Below are 22,826 nucleotides of genomic sequence, written 5' to 3' on the forward strand. Positions count from 1 at the left end.
AGTGGGGGGGGTCCAAGGCGCCTCTCTGAATGGGGGATGGGAATGTCTGTGGCGCAATCATTGCGCGAGATTGAGCCACGGCCGCAGAGGCCCTGCTTAGATCTCGCGATACTTCTCTGTCTCAGTTCTGGAACTCCGGGCAGTTTCTCGCGAGAGTCCGTGCCGAGAGCTCTGGGAGACCCCGTGTGTTTGTGTGTGTGTATGTGTGTTAGTGAATGTGAGTACGGGGAAGCATCGGCCGCCATTTCAGGGAGCTTGCCGACGCTGTCGCAGGGGTGGATCCTGTGCTGCCGAAGCCGCCGTCGTGCTCCTACGTACGGGTTCTTCTAATCCCATTGTTTCTTTTAGATTCGCTCGGGCCTAGTCGCCCTCGGAGCCCGATATACGGGCTGGGCGGTACCGCGGCCTGGGCCTAGGGGCTTAACAGTAGCAACAGCGGCAGCGGCGGCGGCAGCAGCAGCAGCACTAGCAGCAGCAGCGGCGGCAGCAGCAGCGCAACTGACTCGGGACAAGTACTACAGGCACCCAAAAGGCCGCACAGGTATGGGGGGCGTCGTGGACCTACGTATTTTCAGAGCTTTCCCAAGGTTTGCTGCTTATCGGTGCTCAGAGGCACTTCTGGCGGTTTTAAGCGACTGCCAGGATAGGGGGTACTTCTGGCGAAATAGACTCCATTTCGGTGGCCGCACCCTTATTTTCTGGTCGGGTATTGTCCCTATTCGTGGTGGGGGGCAAGGACCCTAGGGAGACCTGGGGCAGATGGAGTCCTGTCCCTTTGAGGCCTGCGCCGTCCGCGACCTCCCAACATGGCGCCAGTCGAACGCTGCCTTGGTACACAACCCCTCCCAACAGAGGGAGTTTCCCTTGGCCCCTAAAATGGCAGCGCGGGTTTTGTGCCGAAAGAGGCGCTCTCTCTGGAGCCTCTGATTTTAGGGGTTCATTGCGGGGCTTTAAAAATTGGTCAGTGAAATCTTTTCAAGTGTTGTAAGGGGCGTTTTAGATGGGCAAGCGAAGCCTGATAAAATGCGTGTCAGTTTAATCATTGTAGGGCTTTGAAGGATTTTATCAAGTTTTGGAGCGTGTCGGCCAAGAAAAAAAAACCAGCCTAATTGAAAAATGTTACTCATAGGATTGTCTTGTTCTTTCCTAGGCGTTTAGAGAAAATGGCAGACGATATTGATATTGAAGCAATGCTTGAGGCTCCTTACAAGAAGGTGAGAAAAAACATGTCGGTGAGGTCTATATATTTCTTAATTTAGCATTATTCACGAAACTACTGCTGAAATGTAAACTAACCTCCCCGGAGCCCTCTTGATTTATCTTATCAGAGATGCATTACGTGTAACTTACAAAAGTAAATATATGCTATTGATGTAATAATATTGTGCAGTAGTTTCACTTCAGCGTGATGAATAAATGCCCATCTATCTCTCTTTGTAGACTTGCCTAACGATATCTCACCTCTACTCCCATGAATTCACCTTTGATTCCAGTGTGAACTGTCAATCATAAGGTAGTAATTGAGTGACTTATCGCTGTACCGTGGTCCCCTAGGTAAAATGACTCAACTAAGAATTACCAGCTCCAGTTTGGTATAGCAAAAAGGTGAATGTAGTGGTTTGGGAAAATAGCAGGGGTCCAAGAATAACAAAGTATAACCAGTCTATGGCAAGTAAATCTTTTAATAAGTCTTTTGAGAAGAAATGGGTGAGATTTTTAAAAATTTATACATATATATATATACACACATAATATATAAAAGACTGGTGATAGTATATCTTACAACAGGCAGGTGGAGATCTGCTTCTCAGTTAATAATTATAAAATTCTTGGATCCCTGAATAGAAATTTAAAAAAAAAAAGGCAAAAGAGGCAGTATCACAGCTTAGAGTCACTTGATGACTGTTTTACTGTTCTCCATATTGTTTTGTTTATAATTAGTCCCTGACATAGTTTTTCACACTTAAAAACTACAAAGGAATTATTTTGGCTAATATAGTATGACCCATTTCAGTAGCACAGTAAAAGTAAGCTGTCTTTTCATTCTTTCACCCCATTGGTGGTGAAAATATCAGTATGCATGCATTATCACTGGTGTCACAACTGTAAGTTAGCAGTTATGCTCCTATAGCTGATGTGATCAAACTTTAAAATAAACATTGCGCTAAACCTTTTAAAAATAATACATTTGTTTTGGAGTGTGTAGCACGACCATGTGGTACCTTTTGGATGAATTCTGATAACTTTAAATAGTGAATGTAGTTTTGTAATGTTTAGACTCTTGAAGAGCTGCTTTCTGTTTTAATGTTAAAATTCTTGTGTCTTAGTTTAACATGGATGTAATTCCATGTAAACAGGTATGGAAGTAGGAAATGTTTAGGTTGGACTGGTGGATTATTAATTAACTTTCGTGGGTTCTTGGGAGTCAACATTACTAAAGCAGTGTGAATCCCTGTTTGCTTCAGGGCGAGATGTGTGACAGAGGTGGCATCAAGCTCTTACAGTCCCAACCCTCCAACGGAAATGGGCGAAGATCTCAGGAATGGCATCGGTCACAGGAAATCGATAGTGGCTGGCTGCTAGCATGGCCACTTGGGGCTTAGGCAGAAATAGAGCCATGGTACTGACGAAAGGGACCATAGCACTTGGAATAAAACTCAAAAAACAATACTTTATTCATATTTTATAGAAACTACATTTAACCACTTCAGCATTGTAAATGTGGATAACTTAATACCTAACTATGTAAGAAAGTAAAATTTTAACATGTTAATGTGGAGAGACTTTTATTTTTGTATCTTGATGACTTAATTGTAAGCAACAAAGTGGTTATACCATCTAAATTTTTTTATAGCCTTCCATGTTAAACTATAAATAAGTAATTAGTTTTAAAATTGTTTTGTATTTTCTTATTCCTATTCCCTTTACCCTTTGACATCTTGAAATGTTACCACTACGTCCTCATGATGTTCTTCTATCAACCCTGCTTAGGATGAGAACAAGTTGAGCAGTGCTAACGGTCATGAAGAACGTAGCAAAAAGTAAGTTTTAAGAAGGGACCTGGGGGGTGGTGATGAACTTTATGTGATTGAGGTCTTAAGTTGTGTTCCTGTGGCTAAAGCATCAAACTGAGGTTCTCTTCTGATACACTTTTTTCCTCTTAGAAAACTGATTCTTTACCTTTTGGGAAGAGAAACTCCTTGAGGATAGACTATGGATTCTTATGCCTAGATTTCAGGATATTGTGGTTTCAGGGAACATCTGGATACCTTCCCTTTCAATCCATTATGATAATCTGGTTAAGGGTTTGTTTTAAGATGGGTGTGGTGCCACCCACCTATAGTCCTAGCCACTTGGAGGCCAAGGCAGAGGATTGCAAATTTGAGGCCAGCCTGGGCAACGCTACCTCAAAAAAAAACAAAAAAATGAGCTAGATGCTGTGATACTCGCCTGTCATCCCATCTACTTAAGAGGCTGACGCAGGAGGCAAATTCATGTTGGCCTCAGCAATTATTTTGAGACTTGTCTCAAAATAAAAAGGAGTGAGAATGTACCTCATTGGTAGAATGCCTCTGGTTTAAATCCCCAGAATCCAAGACAAAAGAATTCCTGCATTAGAACTTTTGTTTGTTGTAAATTTCACTTTGGCTTAATGTTTGGTGATAATGTTGATAAAACTATTTTATTTGTCAAACTTAGGAGACAGAGGTAATATTAGAAATTTTATAACCAGGCCATGGGCAGTGTCCTGAATCATTAAAGGAATTCTGCTCCTTGCTGTCTAAAGGCACTTTTGGTAGTGATGAGATAGCATACATAAATACTACTTAGGCATTTTAAACTGCAGTAGATTTAATAGTGAGAATGTACTTTTGAAAATTATGAGTATTTTAAGCAATTTTGGGGAGTATATATGTAACCCATTCTAGAAACTTGCTGCTACAGACTGTTAACAGATTAACTGGATCCCCTTTATAAGGTTGGAGCCTATCAGTTGTTGAAGTTTCCTTTCAGTTCTAAGGTTAGTGATTCTTACACGTGCTGTGGTCATGTTATGAGCATTAAGTTGTTTCACTAGCCTGTTTTTATATGTTAAAGCATTTTGTCAACATTTCTGACCCCAAAATATATAATGAAAAATTACCATGTTTGTATAAATATGTCAAAATAGACTGTACTGTATAACTAAAAAGAACAAATAAAAAAAGAAAAATATTAAGATGGCCACTTAATTTGATTCTTTTTGGCTCTTTTTCTCCTAAGAGCTCAAAGTGCTTCATAACTACCTCAGTCATCCTCACAACAGCTTTGTTAGGTAGGTTGATAATAATTTCATAAAATAGATGAGAAAATTTTTGGATTTGGGTTTGCTGGGCCAGTAATTCTTTTTATAATGCCCTTAAAATAATGATAGTAATGGATAATTTGTGGAAAACATCCTTTTTCCTGGTACAGGCTTATGTGGTAATAATTTAGTTTCTTATTTATCACAGGTGAATGTGGGTATCAGGTTGGGTTTCATCTTGATTGTATGAGATAACCAACTAATTATTTCAGGGTTTATGTCATCTGGTTTTAAACCTTTACAAAAGTAATGTTTTCTTAGTGTTTCTAATTTGAGTTTTTGAATCAAAAAACCCAGGAACAGGTTTCTGTATTGACATAAATCATCCCATGTAGATGTCATACCTCTCAGCTAGGTAAAAGCTATGATTTTACCTTAAATGTCAAAAGGATGAGGTCATACACTTTAGGATGCAGGCTTTTATTGTACATTTTCTGAAGTTACCCCTTGCCCCTAATGTCATCTAGAGTTTATATTTGTTGTTGTCCTGCATCTAAAAATCTTCAAGGCCAGCAAGCTTTTATAAGGAAATCAAGCATCAGGCTCTGCATAAATGGTATTTAGTGGCCTTAATTTAATGTAATGTAAAGAATCCTGAGGGCTGGGTGTGGCAGTACGTTCCTATAATCCAGTGGCTTGGGGGCTGAGTCAGGAGATTCCCAAATTTAAAGCCAGCCTCAGCAACTTGGCAAGACCCTGTCTAAGAAAGGACTGGGAATATGGCCCAGTGATTAAGTGGCCCTGGGTTCAATCCCTGCTACCAAAAAAATTAAAAGTCCTGAAGGACTAAATAAGAAGAATCCGTAATTTAATTGGCCATATGATTCTTTGAGAGAGGCCTGTTTCCCAATACTCTTTTAAAACGTATAAAATATTTCTGTCAGAATTTCTGTCCTAAAGTAAATCTGGTTGTATAAATGATACCTTTGTTTAGTCAGGAGCTTTTTAAAATTTTTTTCTGAAGGAACTTTATTTATCAAATTAATTTGAACATAAAAAATTTTTGCCTTTAGGAAAAATTGTCTTACAAAGGAAAATGCTGCTTTGCATTTTTCCACCCTAAAACTGTGTTTAAAAAAGCCACTGATTCTTGATGTAGTTCTTAATAAGGTAATATGAAAGTTCCCAGTGAGAAATAGTCCACTGTGTTTCTTTTTTAAAAAATAGTGTTTCTGAACATGTAACACTTCATTGTATCCCAGTAATAAAAAGAACTGTTTCATATAACACAAAAGGTTACCAATTAGCTTGTTATTGAAGAGCTACACTCCTGAGTTTGGCAAGACCTCAAAATATGCTTTGTACAGTAACTTAAGTACCTGAGGTTGCCCTCATGGAAGTATTTGTTAGTGTAACCAATTTTGCAAAGTATAAACTGGCATCTGTTCCTTTCAGCTCAAATTAGAGAACTACTCAAAAAAGGATAACAGTAAAATGACACAGTTGAAATATTTGGCTACTGTGGTGTGGATTATCTATAAATTTTGGGATAAATGACTTTTCTATTTTTTTTTCTTATTTTCCAGAATACTTTGCATTTAAAATTTAGATCTTCTTACATGGAAGAGGTCAAATCCAGTTATAGCAAAACACCTTTACAGCAGAGGCCATATAACCAAAAAGTCCAAAGGCCCAGACCAGTGGACCATTTACTTCAATGATGTTCAGTACAAAATTCCACTGCCACTAAAGACTTTGGAAAGTCCCATTTAAGTTGTAACAGGATTTGACTATTAGTATGGATTTTGATAACAGTTCTTTAGTTAACCTAACATGTATTCTTTGAAGCTGGAATTTGTTACAGAGAAGTATACTGGTTTCTTATATAACTTTTTGTCTGGACTTTTATGTAGAAGATTATGTTTCCTTAATGTCTTAGTACACTGTTGTCTTTTTACCTGTCGGGGGTTGCCTTCAGATGTGGGTGGGAACTCATTTACAAAAAGTCCTAGGAAGACCTTAAGTTAAAATTAGCTCTCTGATTTTTGAAGTCTTTTCTTTGGCAGAGTACATTTTGGGGTCTGTGAGAGATAAATATAGAGGTTGGCTACCTGTGCTATGGGCCATCTGTGAAAAGAGAAAATCTTTATTAATAGTGTCTTTTGTGGGGAATAAAATACTTTTTATCTTGTCCCCTAATTTGAATTATGTATGGTTATAAACACATACTTTTGGTTTTAACCATCTCACAGAATTTTATAAGAGATAGTGTCAGGTTTTTGAGGCAAAATGGAATGTTATCTGTTGCCCTTCTGGACATTGCTTTGACTTCTATATATATAATGAGTGTAGCCTAATTTTCTGTCATGTGCTGCCTAGCATATACATTTCTGACAGTCAGGTGGATTATCTTGAAATTTTAGACAAAGTTTCTGCCTCCTTGGAAAGCTCTACATCTCCTTGTGATTGGAGTGTGGGTTTCAAGATTCCAGAAGGTGGGTGTCTTCATTTTCTATTTTCAATGCACTCTAAGGTGACCTGCTTATGGGTTCTCTGAGGCGGACCTCAGTTGCTCTTATGCTAACTACTTTGATAAGGACTCAACAGTTAATTAAATTTCCAGATAATGATGTAGCATTCTCAGTATTCAATCTTTAAACCACTACACATGGACATTTTAGTGGAATAAATTTTATTTTGAAATGTCTATTAATTTATATTGAAAATCTGAAGGCACCTCTAATTAGATGATGACACAGATATAGATTGTAAGATTTAATTATGAAATGAAGGGTAGAATACTGTGAAGAATTTAGAAATGAAGAGAGAGATATATATATGTAACTGGATTTTTTTTACCTTTCAGAGTTTGTGATTTTATAAAGATTTGTGAAGGTCAAGTTGATTATTTTATTGCACTCCACAGGCTTGTGTAAACTGGTGTAAAAATGGCATTCTCCATTTTCTGGTGTATTTATTACAACTTTAAATTTTAAGTATTTTAAATAGTCACTTGAATGTCTGATAATTTCAAAGTGCATTCAACTGCATTAGTTCTAAGTGTCCTTTGTTATTGTTTCTTTGCTTATGAAAAGCAAAATGTTGATGCCTATGTGGCCCTTTGAAAGTATAAAATGTCCTGTAAATTGCTTAAAAATGGACTTAGTATTATGAAAATTTTTATATTTGAACAACTACTATTACTCATGGACTTATTGTAACTTGATTTTAGTACTTTACCTTGTGGATTATAATAATGCTTATTTAGATGGTTAACATGAAAGTTTTACTGAAATGCTCAGGTTTTTCTTGTACCTAGCAACTAGTCCTATTTCTCATTAAAGCTGTAGCTGACTCAGGAAATCCTTGCAGTTCCTGCTCTTAAAACACTATGGCTCACAATACATTGATTGATCATTTTCAGTTATAAGGCAAAGATGGGGGGTAGTGTTAACCACATCTAGAAATTCTTTAAAAATATGATTATATATCATTGTATGATAGTTAATAGCAGAATGGGTTTACAAAAGGATAAAAATTCTGAGTGTTAAAAAAAGCATATTTTGGTGGGGTTTTAAAACAGCAAGATAATGATGATTTGTTTTCTTCTCAGGAGAAAAAAAAGCAAGAGCAGAAGTCGCAGTCACGAACGAAAGCGAAGCAAAAGTAAGGAACGAAAGCGAAGTAGAGATAGAGAAAGGAAAAAGAGCAAAAGCCGGGAACGGAAGCGAAGTAGAAGCAAAGAAAGGAGACGTAGCCGCTCAAGAAGTCGAGATCGAAGATTCCGAGGCCGTTATAGAAGTCCCTAGTATGTAACTGTAATTATGATTTTTGGTTGGAGGGTCATTCTCTGGGTATTTGGGGAGCAATTTAACTTAAGAGATTTGAATTAGGAGACTTTATTTTTCAGTAAGTGGTTAAAATTATTAAAAATTAAGGATGTTGCCATTAAAGATTAGAAAAGCAAAGTATAGTTTGAAGAAATAAATGAAATTTCTGTTTTACCAGGTATACTAGCTTATTTTTGTCAATCTAGCTAAAATTCTAATTGTATGCCCATCAAAGTTAGACTGAAGCACTGTCATGCTTGAAAAAAGAAAGCTTAAAGGTGTGTGAGCTATAAAATATTTTTATTAAATATATAAGATTTAAAACTTAGGTGTATAGATTACAAATGTGATTAATTAATATTAAGTTACATATCTGGCCCTTTCTAGCTGAAACTACAGATACTTTATGAATTTGTTACATGTGGTCCTTGATAAAGATCATTTGTTAGGCTCATCACACATTATTTTTAAGCCCTCTTTAATAGTAGTGAGATACTTTAAAAGTGCTTTGAAGATTAAATCACTACAGGATATTTGATGTGGTTAAACAAGTCCGAAGGAAGATTAAAAAATACCTGTATTAACTTTGGAAAGACAATTCTAAGAATGGATTGAAACTACTAGTAATCCTTAATGCTTTGATGTTATTTCCTATTTAATCACAGTTATAAACTATATGGGATATACATACTTTCAGTTTTATTTTTTGAATGATTGAGAATAGAATTCAGAGAGACCTGAAACAGTCCTGGTTCTTTTGAAAGATACTTAGCTCTCTTTTTTTCTTGTCTTTTAAGAAGGAACTAACTTGGAGTAAGCTGATAATGAGTAATAAATGAGATAGTAATGTAAAATTACTTAAGAGTACTTCCTAGAATTATGGAATGTTTTGATATTGAAGGTACTTGGAGTTAGTAACAGATTTCTGATTGTGGATCTTTTCATGTTTAATGAATTGAACTACCTGTTTTCTAGGTTTCTCCAACATGCCTTTTTAATATAATTTTTCACTATCTGAAAATGGACCACAAAGCTATTTTAATTCTAAATGTTGTATTAAAATTCTTTGCTTTTTGTCCAGTTCCTCAAGTTATTGTATTACTAAAATGGGAATATATAACATCATTTTGCCAGAATGAACCAAATGGAAGCAGTTACCTTCAACTGTTTCTAATTTGAATGCATATTTAATTTCTGCTTATAATAATGATCTTAATGGTTTAAAATTTAAATTTAAAATTTGTTTCAGGTTTCAAATGATTTTTAACTATGGAGGCCATCATGGAGATTGATTCAGAATTAAAGGGAAAGGAAGTAGTTTATAGATTCTTTCTTGAATTTTAATTTATCCAGAAAATGTATATTTTCAATTATCATTTGTCTGAATTGGAAAGGACCTTTCTCATTATAAAATAATTGTATTTGGAAGTGCTTGGTTATTATAAGTAGAAGTTTTCATGAAAACTAAACCAAATGTGTTTCATGGCCTCTTTGTTTTTTAATATATATATTTTTAGTTGTAGTTGGACATAATATCTTTATATTATTTGTTTTTAGGTGGTGCTGAGGATTGAACCCAGCACCTCACACGGGCTAGGCAAGCGGGCTAGGCAAGCGCTCTACTGCTGAGCCACAACCCCAGTCCCTCATGGGCTCATTTAATTTTGGTACTCTGGAGTAGGATAGCAGGATGAGCACTAAAGTACATATATCCAACTGGTCCCTATAAGTTAGCTTCTTGTTTACAATGCACAAAAGTTACCAATTTTATAAAAGTCACCTAATATCTGTTCCAAAATACTTTTTTAATTCATGAAATTCTCAGATTTTCTGAAGAGTTGGTAAATTGCCATCACACGATTTTTATGGAATATTTTGTTACAGAGAAATGAAGTACAGTGCACTAAGGTGTGCCTTTGTGCTGTGTAAGACTATTGCATAGATAAAATTCTGGGTGTGATGGCACATACCTGTAATCCCAGTGACTCAGGAGGCTGAAACAGGAGTATTGCAAGTTCAAGGTCAGCCTCAGTACTTTAAGCCAGCGCCCTGAGCAACTTAGTAGACCCTGTCTCAAAAAAGGCTGGGGTTATTGCTCAGTGGCAAAATGCCATTGGGTTCAATTCCCGTTTTGAAAAGAAGTTGTTGAAACAAAAAAACTTATATATTGTATATGTATATGTAAAATTTTCATATGTGCTCTCAAGAAAGTATCTACAAATGGATTCTTGGGATCTGCACACAAAATAGTTTAAGTTACTGCTGATGTGAGGAAAGTTCAGAGGGATCTAGTTTTACATATGTGCTTTTCAAGTCTTTAGAATATATTCATATATATTTTGAAAAGTATATGCGAATGGGTGTAAACATTTTCAGAATCTTAAATATTTGAGGCTGTAACCTATGGTCTTGGCACCTCAAAGTGGTCCAGGATGGATAAATATAAGGGCAAGCATGCCTGGGAAAGAGTTAAGCTTTTTCGAAGTCTTTTTGTTTCCTCTTCATACTTGAGGTGGAAAACAAGCAGCCTAACAATGTAAAACTTGCTGGAGAGCGCATGAATGCGATCTTAGCAAGACCCTAAACCTGTAACTAGTGTAATTTTGTGTTTCCTTTTTAGCTCCGGACCAAAATTTAACAGTGCCATCCGAGGAAAGATTGGGTTGCCTCATAGCATCAAATTAAGGTTTTTAAACATACTTCTGAATTGTTTAAATTGTTTTTCAAGGAACTTCTGTGATTTACATGTTTGGAGTGACTTCTGAAACTTTTTAACTTTGCAGCAGACGACGTTCCCGAAGCAAAAGTCCATTCAGAAAAGACAAGAGTCCTGTGAGGTAGCTGTTGTCCCTTTTTTTTTCCCCTTCTTTTAAACTTATAGTTTTATATGGGTTTTGCCAAAATGAGAAAAGGGGTGGGGCAAACACTTTTGCAGTTCATGTTACTTCTAAATTTAACCCCACTAATTTGGATCACGTTATGTATGTTGTTTTCTTTAGTAGTATTAATACCTTGAAGTAAATGTGAATTGTCATGTGAGTTTTCAGTAGCTTTCATTTTAATTTCGTTTATTTAAAAAGAGCGAAACACTATTATGATGTGTAGGTAACTTATTTGAGTTAACAGAATTTTCTTTTTTTTTTTTTTAAAGAGGAGAGAGAGAGAGAAGTTTTAATATTTATTTTTCAGTTCTCGGCAGATACAACATCTTTGTTTGTATGTGGTGCTGAGGATCCAACCCGGGCTGCATGCATGCCAGGCGAGCGTGCTACCACTTGAGCCACATCCCCAGCCCCTAACAGAATTTTCAGTAGCTAAAGAAAGGTTCAAAAGACTTGACTAATTTTTGTTATTAGTAAAAAAAAAGAAAGAGTCAAAGTAGTTGTAACAAGTTTTATTTTTATTTTATTTTTTTTTTTAAAGAGAGCGAGAGAGGGGGGAGAGAGAGAATTTTTTAATATTTTATTTTTTAGTTCTTGGCGGACACAACATCTTTGTTGGTATGTGGTGCTGAGGATGGAACCCGGGCCGCACGCATGCCAGGCGAGCGCGCTACCGCTTGAGCCACATCCCCAGCCCTGTAACAAGTTTTAAATAGCTCTACTTTAAAAAAATTTTTTTTGTTATCAGTGGATCTTTATTTTATTTGCTTATTTATATGTGGTACTAGGAATTGAACACAGAGCCTCACAGTAGGAGGCAAGTGCTCTCTTGCTGAGCTACAACTCCAGCCCCAGTAGCTCTACTTTTCTAAATTAGGGCTGGGGATATAGCTCAGTTGGTAGAGTGCTTGCCTTGCATACATAAGGCCCTGGGTTCAATCCCAGGCACCACAAAATTTTTTTTTTTTTTTGAGGAGAGAGAGAGAGAGAATTTTTTAATATTTATTATTTTTTAGTTCTCGGCGGACACAACATCTTTGTTGGTATGTGGTGCTGAGGATCGAACCCGGGCCGCACGCATGCCAGGCGAACGCGCTACCGCTTGAGCCACATCCCCAGCCCAATTTTTTTTCTTAACTTAATTAAGTAGTTTATTCTTATGCTCAGATTCTCAAAGCTTTACATGGATTATTTGTCTCCTAAATAACAGTCCTGTCAAGTATGTCATTTAAAAAAAATATTTATTTTTATGTGGTGTTGAGAATCAAACCCAGTATGCGAGGCAAGCACTGCACCACTGAGTTCCAGTCCCAGCCCCCAAGTATCGTTTTTGTTCAAGGAAAAATTTTCTGTATAATAACTTTTTTTTTTTTTTTTTTTTGGTACCAGGGATTGAACTCAGGGGAACTTAACCACTCCACTGCGCCACATCCCTAGCCCTTCATTATATCATATTTAGAGACAGGGTCTCACTTAGTTGCTTAGTGCTTCACTGTTGCTGAGGCTGGCTTTGAACTTATGATTCTCCTGCCCCATCCTGGGATTATAGGAGTGCACCACTGTGCCTGGCTGTGGTAGCATTCTTTCCTGTCATTTCTAACATATCTTTAAAAAAAAGGAGTATTATTATTTTTTTTACTCCTTTTTTTAGGTGGACACAATATCTTTATCTTTATGTGGTGCTGAGAACTGAACCCAGGCATGCCAGGCGAGCACGCTACCACTTGAGCCACATCCCCAGCCCTGGGGAGTATTATTTTTTAATATATTTTTTTGGTTTTAAATGGACACAATGCCTTTAGCTATGTATCTATATCTGTTTATTTTAACGTGGTGCTGAGGATCTATTCCGGTGCCTCACATGTTCTAGGCAAGCACTCTACCATTGAACCACAACCCCAGTCCTAAAAAAGGAGTATTGTTTAAACTTTGAGTTGATTGTGTGTTTTTGTGTATTGTAGTTACACTGCAGAATTTAGGATTTGATAAAGATCTTAATGATTCTTAAATTTTCTTTCTAATGAAAGATTTATTTACTTGTTTTAGTTGTTAGTGGACCTTTATTCGTGCTGAGATGTGAACCCAGTGCATTACACATACTAGACAGGTTCTTTACCACTGAGCCAAAACCCCAGCTTCTAGGCTTATATCTTTAAGGATTAAGTGAGGACCTAGATACTTTGGAACAGAAATATTCTTTTGGGGGACAGGGTGTATGACTTAGCCACATCCCTAGCCCTATTTTGGATTTTAGAGTTGCAACGTGCCTCTCTCAGTTTTATAGGATGGCTTTGAAAACACGATTCTCCTGTCTTAAGCTTTCCAAGCCACTGGGATGACAAACATGTTGTGTGCCTGGCCAGAGATGTTCTTTTTAAAAAATATATTTTAGTTGTATATGGACACTTATCGAGAATCAAACCCAGTGCCTCACACTTGCTAGGCAAGTGGTCTACCACAAATCCACAAACCCAGCACCCAGAGAAGATCTTAATAGATATTTTTCTTTTAAATTTGTGAAAATTTAGTTTTATCTGTTGTGCTTTTGTTTTTTTCTGTTGAGCATTTAGAAGTGTGTTCTGTATTTATGCCTTTTTCTTATTGATACTTGTTAAAGTAATTTCCTTTTTTAGTTAAAAAAATTAAATATATGTGTAGATGGACAGAATGCCTTTATTTTATTTATTATATAGTGCTGAGGATCAAATCCCGTGCCTTACACATGCTAGGCAAGTGATCTGCCATTGATGTGTAGTCCTGGCCGATTTTTAGCTTTTGATTTAGTTATGATTACTGTTTCTGTGGTCTTCAATTATTTCAAAAAATCATGATTCATATGCTAAACTTGTTGAGTTTTATAAGCTTAATACAATTAAATTATAAACAGCCAGCTTACTTTTGTAAAATAAACTAGCTTTCCTTATGTGAAGTACTTTTTATCATTTGTGGTTTTATTATTTTTGTCTTTATTATTTTTGATTTTTAAACAATTTAATGGCCTCATGGTTTTGTTGTGTGGAACCATCCACTATACAGATTTTGCATGTCTGGTACTTGTGGTCAGAGTTTGTATTATTGTCATTAAACTGTTAAGTTGTCTGAGTTACCTTTTAATATTGTAGAGAAATGACTACTTTGAACATTGTAAGTCAAGTGGAGGTCTGTCCTGATAGAATGCAAAAAGCGGTAGCGTGCTCGCCTGGCATGTGTGCGGCCCGGGTTCAATCCTCTCAGCACCACATACAAAGATGTTGTGTCTGCCAAAAAAACTAAAAAATAAATATTAAAATTCATTCTTTCTCTCTCTCTCTCTCTCCCCCCGCTTTAAAAAAAAAAAGATTTAGTCAGTTATTATTCTGTTGAAGGAATTGAGTCACATGGAAATGAATTACAGACATTGTGTATAAAAAAATTTAGTAAATATGGACTTGGACATAGGTATTAATTTTGATAAAAGTTTATTCTGCTTACTGAAAACGTACTTTTAAAAATTACTTGAAAAGAACAAGTTATAAAGTTAATTCTGTGTTCTTTATTCTTAGGGAACCTATTGATAATCTAACTCCTGAGGAAAGAGATGCCAGGACAGTTTTCTGCATGCAGTTGGCAGCAAGAATTCGACCAAGAGATTTGGAAGAGTTTTTCTCCACAGTAGGAAAGGTAACAACCTTTTTAGGGAGGTCAAGTAGTAGGTGGAAATTGGAGTGCTTTAAAAATTAGTATTATGGCAGGTAAAATGGAGAAAACATATATGCTCCAAGTTTTTCATGAGATTTATTTTTGTTATCCCTGCCCATAAAAAATTTTTTCCATATCTGTAAGTTAGTGGTGTTAGAGTTAATGTAATTGCCCTTTCATCAAAATGCTTAAATAGTGTTGGTCAGGTAAGTGGGTCATCAAGATATGTGAAACTCTGGTTTCTTTTTATTTTTGGTACTAGGGATTGAACCCATGCGTGCTCTACCACAGTACGATATCCCCAGTCTAATATTTTGATATTCGGTCTTTGACTTTTTTTTTGTTCTAAGAGAGAATTTTTTAGTTTTCAGTGGACACAACATCTTTATTTTATTTTTATGTGGTGCTGAGGATCGAACCCAGCGCCCCCGTTCATGCCTGGCGAGCGCGTTACCGCTTGAGCCACATCCTCAGCCTCTGGTCTTTTGAATTTGCTAAGGGTTGGGGCTGGGGATGTGGCTCAAGCGGTAGCGCGCTCGCCTGTCATGCGTGCGGCCCGGGATCGATCCTCAGCACCACATACAAAGATGTTGTGTCCGGCGATAACTAAAAAATAAATATTAAAAAACTCTCTCCTCTCTCACTCTATCTTTAAAAAAAAAAAAGAATTTGCTAAGGGTCTTTCAGAGTTGCTGAGGCTGGCTTTGTTTGAACATGGAGTTTTCTTGCTTCAGTGTCTGCACACCTTGTGATTACACCTGTGCACCACTGTGCCTTCTGAGAAAATGTTTTGATTCCCAGTCAGTGAGAAAAGTAAAAAAAACGGAGGGGTTAGCTGAATGGAGGGTACTTGTAGTTATAGTCACTTGGGAGGCCAGCCTGGCAAAATAACAAGCCCCTTCTGGGAAAAAAAAAAGAGGAAAGAAAGAAAAAGATTAAGGATTGATCTGAGTATTAGAGACCATCCTTAGTATGCATGAAGTCTTGGGTTCACTCCTCCACACAAAGAAAAAAATAGAATGCCAATAATCCTTGAAATTTATCGCTTTTTTTTGTGTCTCTGTGCATGCTTCAGTTTGAAGTCAGGGAACTTTATTTCTTCATACTTTGTTCCATCATCAATGCACCTTGTTTTCTGAATACATATTTTACATTCCTGTGTTTGTTTCTGTGGTACTGGTAGTCAAACAAAAGGCTGACAAAGTAATAGACAAAATGTTGTACCACTGAGTTGTACTCCTAAACCTATTCAAGTAATTCGTGCCTGCTTTTGAAATAATTATATTCATATAGGTCACAGTGCATTATTGCACAAGCAGAATTCTATTAAATGTTTATTTTCTTTTCAGGTTCGAGATGTGAGGATGATTTCTGATAGAAATTCAAGACGTTCCAAAGGGATTGCCTATGTGGAGTTTGTCGATGTTAGCTCAGTGCCTCTAGCAATAGGATTAACTGGCCAGCGTGTTTTAGGAGTGCCCATCATAGTACAGGCATCACAGGTAATTTTTTTCTTAAGAATTGAGTTACTGATACTGGAAGCCTCCTACATCTTGCTGAAATGATATGTCCTGATGAGGTTTTATATACATTAATCATCACATTACCTTGAGTCAGATATTAGGTTGCTTTATTGAAACTTTGTTGTGACTACTGTGATATACTGTGTTCTTAACACCATATTGGTGCCACACACCTGTAATCCCTGTGAATCCAGAGGCTGAGTCAAGAGGATCACCAGTTCATAGTCGTATTTAGCAGTTCAGCGAGGCCAAAAGAAAGTTGGCAAGACCTTGTCTCAATAAAAAGGTCTGGGAAGTGATTGAATGGTAGAGTGCCTTTTGTTTAAATACCTACTAACCCCCCAATAAATAAATAAATGCACCTTAATCTAAGTTATAAACATTCATTTCATTAAAGGCTGGGTGCCATGGTGCAAACCTGAAATCTCAGCGGCATCAGAAGCTTGAATTAACTATTTTAGCATGACTGTCAAAATAAATAGGGGTGGGAATATTGCTCAGTTTTAAGCATCCCTGTGCCTGATATTTGGTACCAAAAAAAAAAAGACCTGAAAAAAACTTAATATTGAGAATCAAGAATGTATTTTGTGGCTGGACTCTTGTGGCACATTCCTGTAATCCCAGTAATTTGGAAGGCCGAGGCAGGAGGTTCTCAAGTTCAAAGCCAGCCTCAGCAAAAACAAGAGAGCTACGCAACTCAGTGAGATCCCGTCTGTAAATAAAACACAAAATAGGGTTGTGGATACGACTCAGTTTAATTTCTTGCCCCTCCAAAAAGGTAGTACTTTTGGCGCCCAGGTGTGCTGAAGGTTATTTGCAATCCCTGCAGCTCAGGTGGGTGAGGCAGGAGGATCACCAGGTAAAGCCATCCTCAGCAACTTACCCAGATCTTGTTCCTAAATACAATTTAAAAATGGGCTGGCAATGTGGTTCAGTATTTAAGTGCTCTTGGGTTCAATCCCTGGTACAAAAAAGATAAATGAATGTTTTCTTTTCACATGGTATGATTTTTATTTAAAGAATTTAAAAAAGAAATTTTTAGCTGTATAAGGTCCTTTACTTAATTTATAAACGATGCTGAGAGACCCAGTGCCTCACATGCTAGGTAAGAGCTCTACCACTGAGCCACAAACCAGCCCTAAAAAAGTTTTTAGTTGTGATGGACACAGCACCCTTATCCATTTATTTATTTATTTATTTTTATGTGGTGCTGAAGATCAAATCTAGTACCTTAACACATGCTAGGCAAGTGGTATGCCACTGAGTTACAGCCCCAGCCTTTAAAAAAAAATTTTTTTTAAGTAATATCTTTACTGGTGGCTGGGTTGCTCTCACCAGTGAGGTATGAAGGGAAAAGAAAAAGAATCTTCTATCATTAAATAGCAATATATTTTTACTGTGAAAATACATACTCATGCAAAAAAAAAATTTTAATAGAGTAGTTTGAAACCATTGGTTACAAGATTCTTTTGAACATAAGGGTTTTTTGGGGGGTGGGGTATTTGGGATAGAATGTGGTAACACTTTATCTCTGAACTACAGACCAGGCAATCCCCTTCCCCCCTTTTGTGAGACAGGTTCTCACTAAGGGCTTAACCCTTCACTAAGAGATCTTCCCATCTTAGCTTCCCAGGTGACTGGGATTATAGATGTGTACCATTGCTCCCAAATAGGTAAGATGTTAAAATCTCATTTGAAGTATTTTTGTTTAATATTCAGTTTATGATTTATTGATATCTCACAGTATTTGAGTATTGCTTTGTGGAAACAAATTTACATTCATATTTTAGTTATTTTGTACACAGAAAAATCAGGATGCCTAAATCTATTGATTATGTATTTTGAAACTATCCTTAGGATTCAGTACTCTATACATACTGAATAAGCAACCATTTTCTGTTGCTAGTCAGCTTTTTTTTTTTTTTGGTGGAAGGCTGAACTGGGGTTTGAACTAAGGGACACTCCGCCACGGAGACACCTCCCCAGCCCTATTTTGTATTTATAGAGAGGATTTCACTGAGTTGCTTAGCACCTCACTTTTGTAAGACTTGGCTTTGAACTCTATGATTCTCCTGCCTCAGCCTCCTTCAGCTTTTTTTTTTTCATGGCAAATACGTTTAAATATTTTGTGCAATACGCTAGAAGAACAATGGCCCGTCTTTTTCTCCTTTAATACTAAATATCTGAATCAGGGTCACTTTTCAGCTGAGCTGCATCCCAATACTGTGTGTGTGTCTGTGTGTGTGTGTGTGTGTGTTTTGAATAACTTTATGTAGTTCTGATGATCCACTTTGGTGCCTCACACGTGCTAAGCATTTGCTCTACCACTAAGCCAGAAAACCAGTCCTTCTAAGCACCATTTGAGACAGACTTAAGTTAATCACTGAGTTGGTTAAGTTGGTCTTGAGCTCATTTATCCATTTTGAGCTCACTTATCAGCCTCCTGAGTCATCGGAAGTTGTTTGCTTTTCAATTACTGAAATACATTCATTACTCCATAAGTCTTCAGTTCATCAAAATTACATAATGCTTTTGAAGTTGCATACAAACTTGATAGAGTATGTCATGTCTACTGTTAACTGCTAAACTGTAGGTATAGCCAAATTACTTGTTAGATTCATTTTTACCATTGTATTATGTTCTTTTGTATTCATGATTATTAATCCTAAGTAATGGTCTTTGTAAACTGGATAGGAAAATAATCATAGGTTGGACTGAGGCGATGGCTCAGTTGCAGAGAGCTTGCCTAGCATGTATGAGGCACTGTGTTCACTCCGTAGCACACCATTTTTTTTTTAAAGGCATTCTGTCCATCTATAGTTACCAAAAAATTTAAAAAATAAATAATCCTAGCTCAAGTTATTTGTCAGAATGAATAAGAAGAAACCCAGTAGGTGTATGTGAGTAAAACTGTGACTTCTCATAAAGATACTAATACTACTGAGTGTGCATACTAGTTTGTGACCAGACAAGATCCTTGTGTCAGAATGTAAAATGTAGTTTTATGGTGGATTTAATTTTACATATGAAATATGGATTTTGTGTATTTGTGTGTGTGGTGGGGTGCTGGGGATTGATCCAAGAGCCTTGTGCATACAAGGCAAGCACTCTACCAACTGAGCTATATCTCTAGCCCCTTGCGTATGAAATATGGTATGAGCTTTATATATGACTTCCATATACTTAAATTGATTTTATTATAAAACTTACATTTAAGCATTCAGTTCAGTGCCATTAATCATGTTTCAAATGTTGTACTATTACCAATATGTGTCATCAGAACGTTGCATAACATTGAACAGAAAGTATATTCTTTACCCATAATTCTCTTTTCTCTTTCCTTAGTTTATGGTAATCTGTAAACCGCATTCTGTTTCTGATTTTTTTTTTCCTTCTAAAGTGATTTATAGGGTTTTTTTTGTAACTTGTTTACTTAGAATATTTGTATCTCTAATCTTGGCTGTGGTTGTCATTGAGCATGTCTGTCTGTTCAACCTGATGTATTAGCACTGTTTGTTATGGATTTGTTCATATTTTTCTTGTAGGCAGAAAAAAACAGAGCTGCAGCAATGGCAAACAATTTACAAAAGGGAAGTGCAGGACCTATGAGACTTTATGTGGGCTCATTACACTTTAACATAACTGAAGATATGCTTCGGGGAATCTTTGAGCCATTTGGAAGAGTAAGTACATCAATGGATGTTTTAGAAGTTCTTTACCCAATATGTAGTACATAACAATTTCTGTATGTAGAATTTGTTATTCTAGGGAATCCATTTTTTAAAAAATCATTAAGGATAAATGGTTATGCTGTGCATTTTTAATTAGACCATTTTTTGTTTTGGGAGGTTTTTCCCCCATACTACAATTCTAGTGGTATGTGGAGAAGCTTCTCTACTACTAAGTAATTAAATTATTTCTGACAGAATCAGTATCTTACAATGGACAAACCCATGGGTGCGAGTATGTACTATGGATTGAACCCACAGGCTATCACAGCTACTTTCACAACCCTTTTTATTTTTCTTATTTTTAATCTTTCTATGTTGCCAAGGCTGTCCTTGAATTTGTGCGTTGCTGGGATTGCAGACATGCACCACCGCCCTTAGCCTAATGTTAATCTTTTGGGGGGGTTGTACCAGGGTTTGAACTCAGGACATTCAACCATCGAGCCACATCCCGAGACCTATTTTGTATTTTATTTAGAGATAGGTGTCACTGAGTTTCTTAGATCTTAGCTATTGCTGAGGCTGGCTATGAAATTGTGATCCTCTTGTTTCAGACTCCTTAGCCACTGGGCTTACAGCCGTGCATCATGGCGTCCAAATTTGAATGTGGTTTTTAAATTTGTTTCTCAGCCCACCACCATATGGCATCCCTTTATTAAGTTTTTAAAAAATCATTCATAAAAGGCTTGTTATTGTTGGGGTTGCTTTATTGGAAGTGTAGCAGTGCCACTATCAAAGTGTACATTTTGCTCAGTCATCACAACACAAAAAGATTGAAACCACCAACCAAACACTAAATAATATAATATAGGTATTGTATTTGAATTTTTCTTTGCCCTTTTTTTTTATATGGGCAGCTTTTAGGGACAGTTTAATTGTTATAATTGACAAACCATGAAGTTAACTTATTGTAAGTGGTATCCACTAATCACTATATTCAGTGTTTAGCCTATTGAAACTTTTTTAAAAAAATAAGTGTCTAGGCAGGCTTGGTGGTGCATGGGTGTAATCCCAGCGCCTTGGGAGGCTCAGGTAGGAGGATCTCAAGTTCAAAGCCAGCCTCAGCAAAAGCAAGACGTTAAGCAACTCAGTAAGACCTTATCTCTTAATAAAATACAAGAAAATTGCTGGGGGTGTATGGATCAATGGTTGAGTTGTCCTGAGTTCAATCTCTAGCCTTCCCCCATCCCCAGTATGGAAAGGACATAGAATATTTATTTTGTTTCCGACACCTGATGTTATTTTAGAAAGGCCTTAGACTTTTTTTTTCCCCCCTGAATAAAGAGACAATTATTTTACTTGATGGGAATCAAACCCAGGCTCTACAATTTGGAAGTTGTGTGCTGTGCCTATCACAGCAATACTCCCAACTACGTAAGACAATCTTAATTGTATTTCTACCCTTCCACCTTCTTGCTTAACGAATTTTCTAGTGATGCTTTTTGTTTGTTTGTTTGTTTCAATTAAGGGTTATGAGAAGTTTTCAGTTTTTTCTATTGGGAGGAGAATTTTTTGAATTGTCTATGTATACTATGCTTTTTTTCTCTTGTTGACTTAAATAATTATGACATTTATTTTTAGATTGAAAGTATCCAGCTCATGATGGATAGTGAAACAGGTCGATCTAAGGGTTATGGATTTATTACAGTAAGTAATTGACATGTTAACATATGACTTTTGAAATAAGTAGCATAGTGGAACTATATTCGTGTGATTCTCCCCCCTCCAGGAATGTAGATATAGTTACTATTTTCAAATTGCTTAAATTTGGTAATAGTAGTCATTTTCTTTTCATTTCTTATTTCCTTTTTTGACCACACCATTAATCCCCAGGTCTCTTGCATGGAAGGCATGTATGTACTCTTCCACTTATCACCAACCCTTTTTATTTCTTTGTATGTTACTACTTACTAAGTATAATAAATATCATTAGGAGCTTTTCCATTATTATTATTATATCTGATTTTTTTTTTTTTAAAGAGAGAGTGAGAGAGAGAGAGAATTTTTTTAATATTTATTTTTTAGTTCTCGGCGGACACAACATCTTTGTTTGGTATGTGGTGCTGAGGATCGAACCCGGGCCGCACGCACACCAGGCGAGCGCGCTACCGCTTGAGCCACATCCCCAGCCCTTATATCTGATTTTTTAAAATATGTGGTCAGTTTGCTTAGCCAGATCTTAATGAAAGCTGTTATATCATTCTGTTTCTCTTGTGTCACATTGTTACGGTATCTTGTTTCATATGTGTGTAGGGTGCTGGGTGTATAACCAAGGGCCTCATACATGATGGCCAAGTGCTCTACACTGAACTGTATTCTTAGGTTAAAAGGGGGGGGGCATGCTGGGCATGTGACTCAGTTGTTACATGTCTGTGGGTTCAATCCCTGCTACCAAATAAATAAAATTCGTATGTCTGTTTTAGTCCAACTCTACCTTAATATTGGTGAAAGGAGAAAAGCTATTTAGAAAATGTAGTACACCAGCATTGTGTTTCTTAATAACATCAGCATGGTTACCTCTTTCATTTTTCAAAAAAAAGTTGTAGCTGGGTGTGGCCCATGCTATAATCCCAGTAGCATGAGAGGCTGAGTCAGGAGGAGTGTGAGTTCAAAGCCAGCCTCAGCAATACCGCCTTTAGCCTGATATTAATCTTTTTTGGGGGGGGTGTACCAGGGTTTGAATGGGAGTTTTGTTACAGGAATATATTCAGATTTTTTTCCTGTAATTTGTATTAGATTTGAGTATTGTATTCTAGGTAATAAAATATTCAGTAATTTAGAAGTACAAGGATTATATTGAGTTTGGTCTGTAGAACCGTTTTTATTAGAAGACTTATATTTTACCAAATGATTCATGAACGTTCTATTGTTGTATAGTTATATTTATATAAAATTAGATT

The 22,826-nt window shown here is 36.7% G+C and overlaps 1 protein-coding gene across 8 annotated transcripts in view; it reads left to right on the forward strand.

Annotated features, from left to right (window-relative positions):
• The first annotated feature begins 203 nt into the window (after positions 1 to 203).
• The window catches only part of RBM39 (RNA binding motif protein 39), a 33,760-nt gene continuing 11,137 nt past the window's right edge, over positions 204 to 22,826 (forward strand). For 2 of the 8 annotated variants that reach the window (XM_081291113.1, XM_081291116.1), the window contains exons 1-10: positions 205 to 541; positions 1,151 to 1,214; positions 2,992 to 3,041; positions 7,899 to 8,093; positions 10,736 to 10,801; positions 10,899 to 10,952; positions 14,540 to 14,657; positions 16,025 to 16,177; positions 19,744 to 19,881; positions 21,508 to 21,573. In XM_081291113.1, the coding sequence (XP_081147239.1) occupies positions 1,164 to 1,214; positions 2,992 to 3,041; positions 7,899 to 8,093; positions 10,736 to 10,801; positions 10,899 to 10,952; positions 14,540 to 14,657; positions 16,025 to 16,177; positions 19,744 to 19,881; positions 21,508 to 21,573 (891 nt within the window). In that variant the 5' untranslated portion in view covers positions 205 to 541; positions 1,151 to 1,163. Of the gene's footprint in view, positions 542 to 1,150; positions 1,215 to 1,440; positions 1,514 to 2,991; positions 3,046 to 4,263; positions 4,316 to 6,708; positions 6,785 to 7,898; positions 8,094 to 10,735; positions 10,802 to 10,898; positions 10,953 to 14,539; positions 14,658 to 16,024; positions 16,178 to 19,743; positions 19,882 to 21,507; positions 21,574 to 22,826 lie in introns of those variants that run through there. The other 6 variants (XM_081291118.1, XM_081291115.1, XM_081291117.1 and 3 more) reach the window with 6 other exon arrangements.

This window comes from Spermophilus citellus (assembly GCF_964194105.1).
Source record: "Spermophilus citellus genome assembly, chromosome: 4".
In the NCBI taxonomy this organism is placed as follows: domain Eukaryota; kingdom Metazoa; phylum Chordata; class Mammalia; order Rodentia; family Sciuridae; genus Spermophilus; species Spermophilus citellus.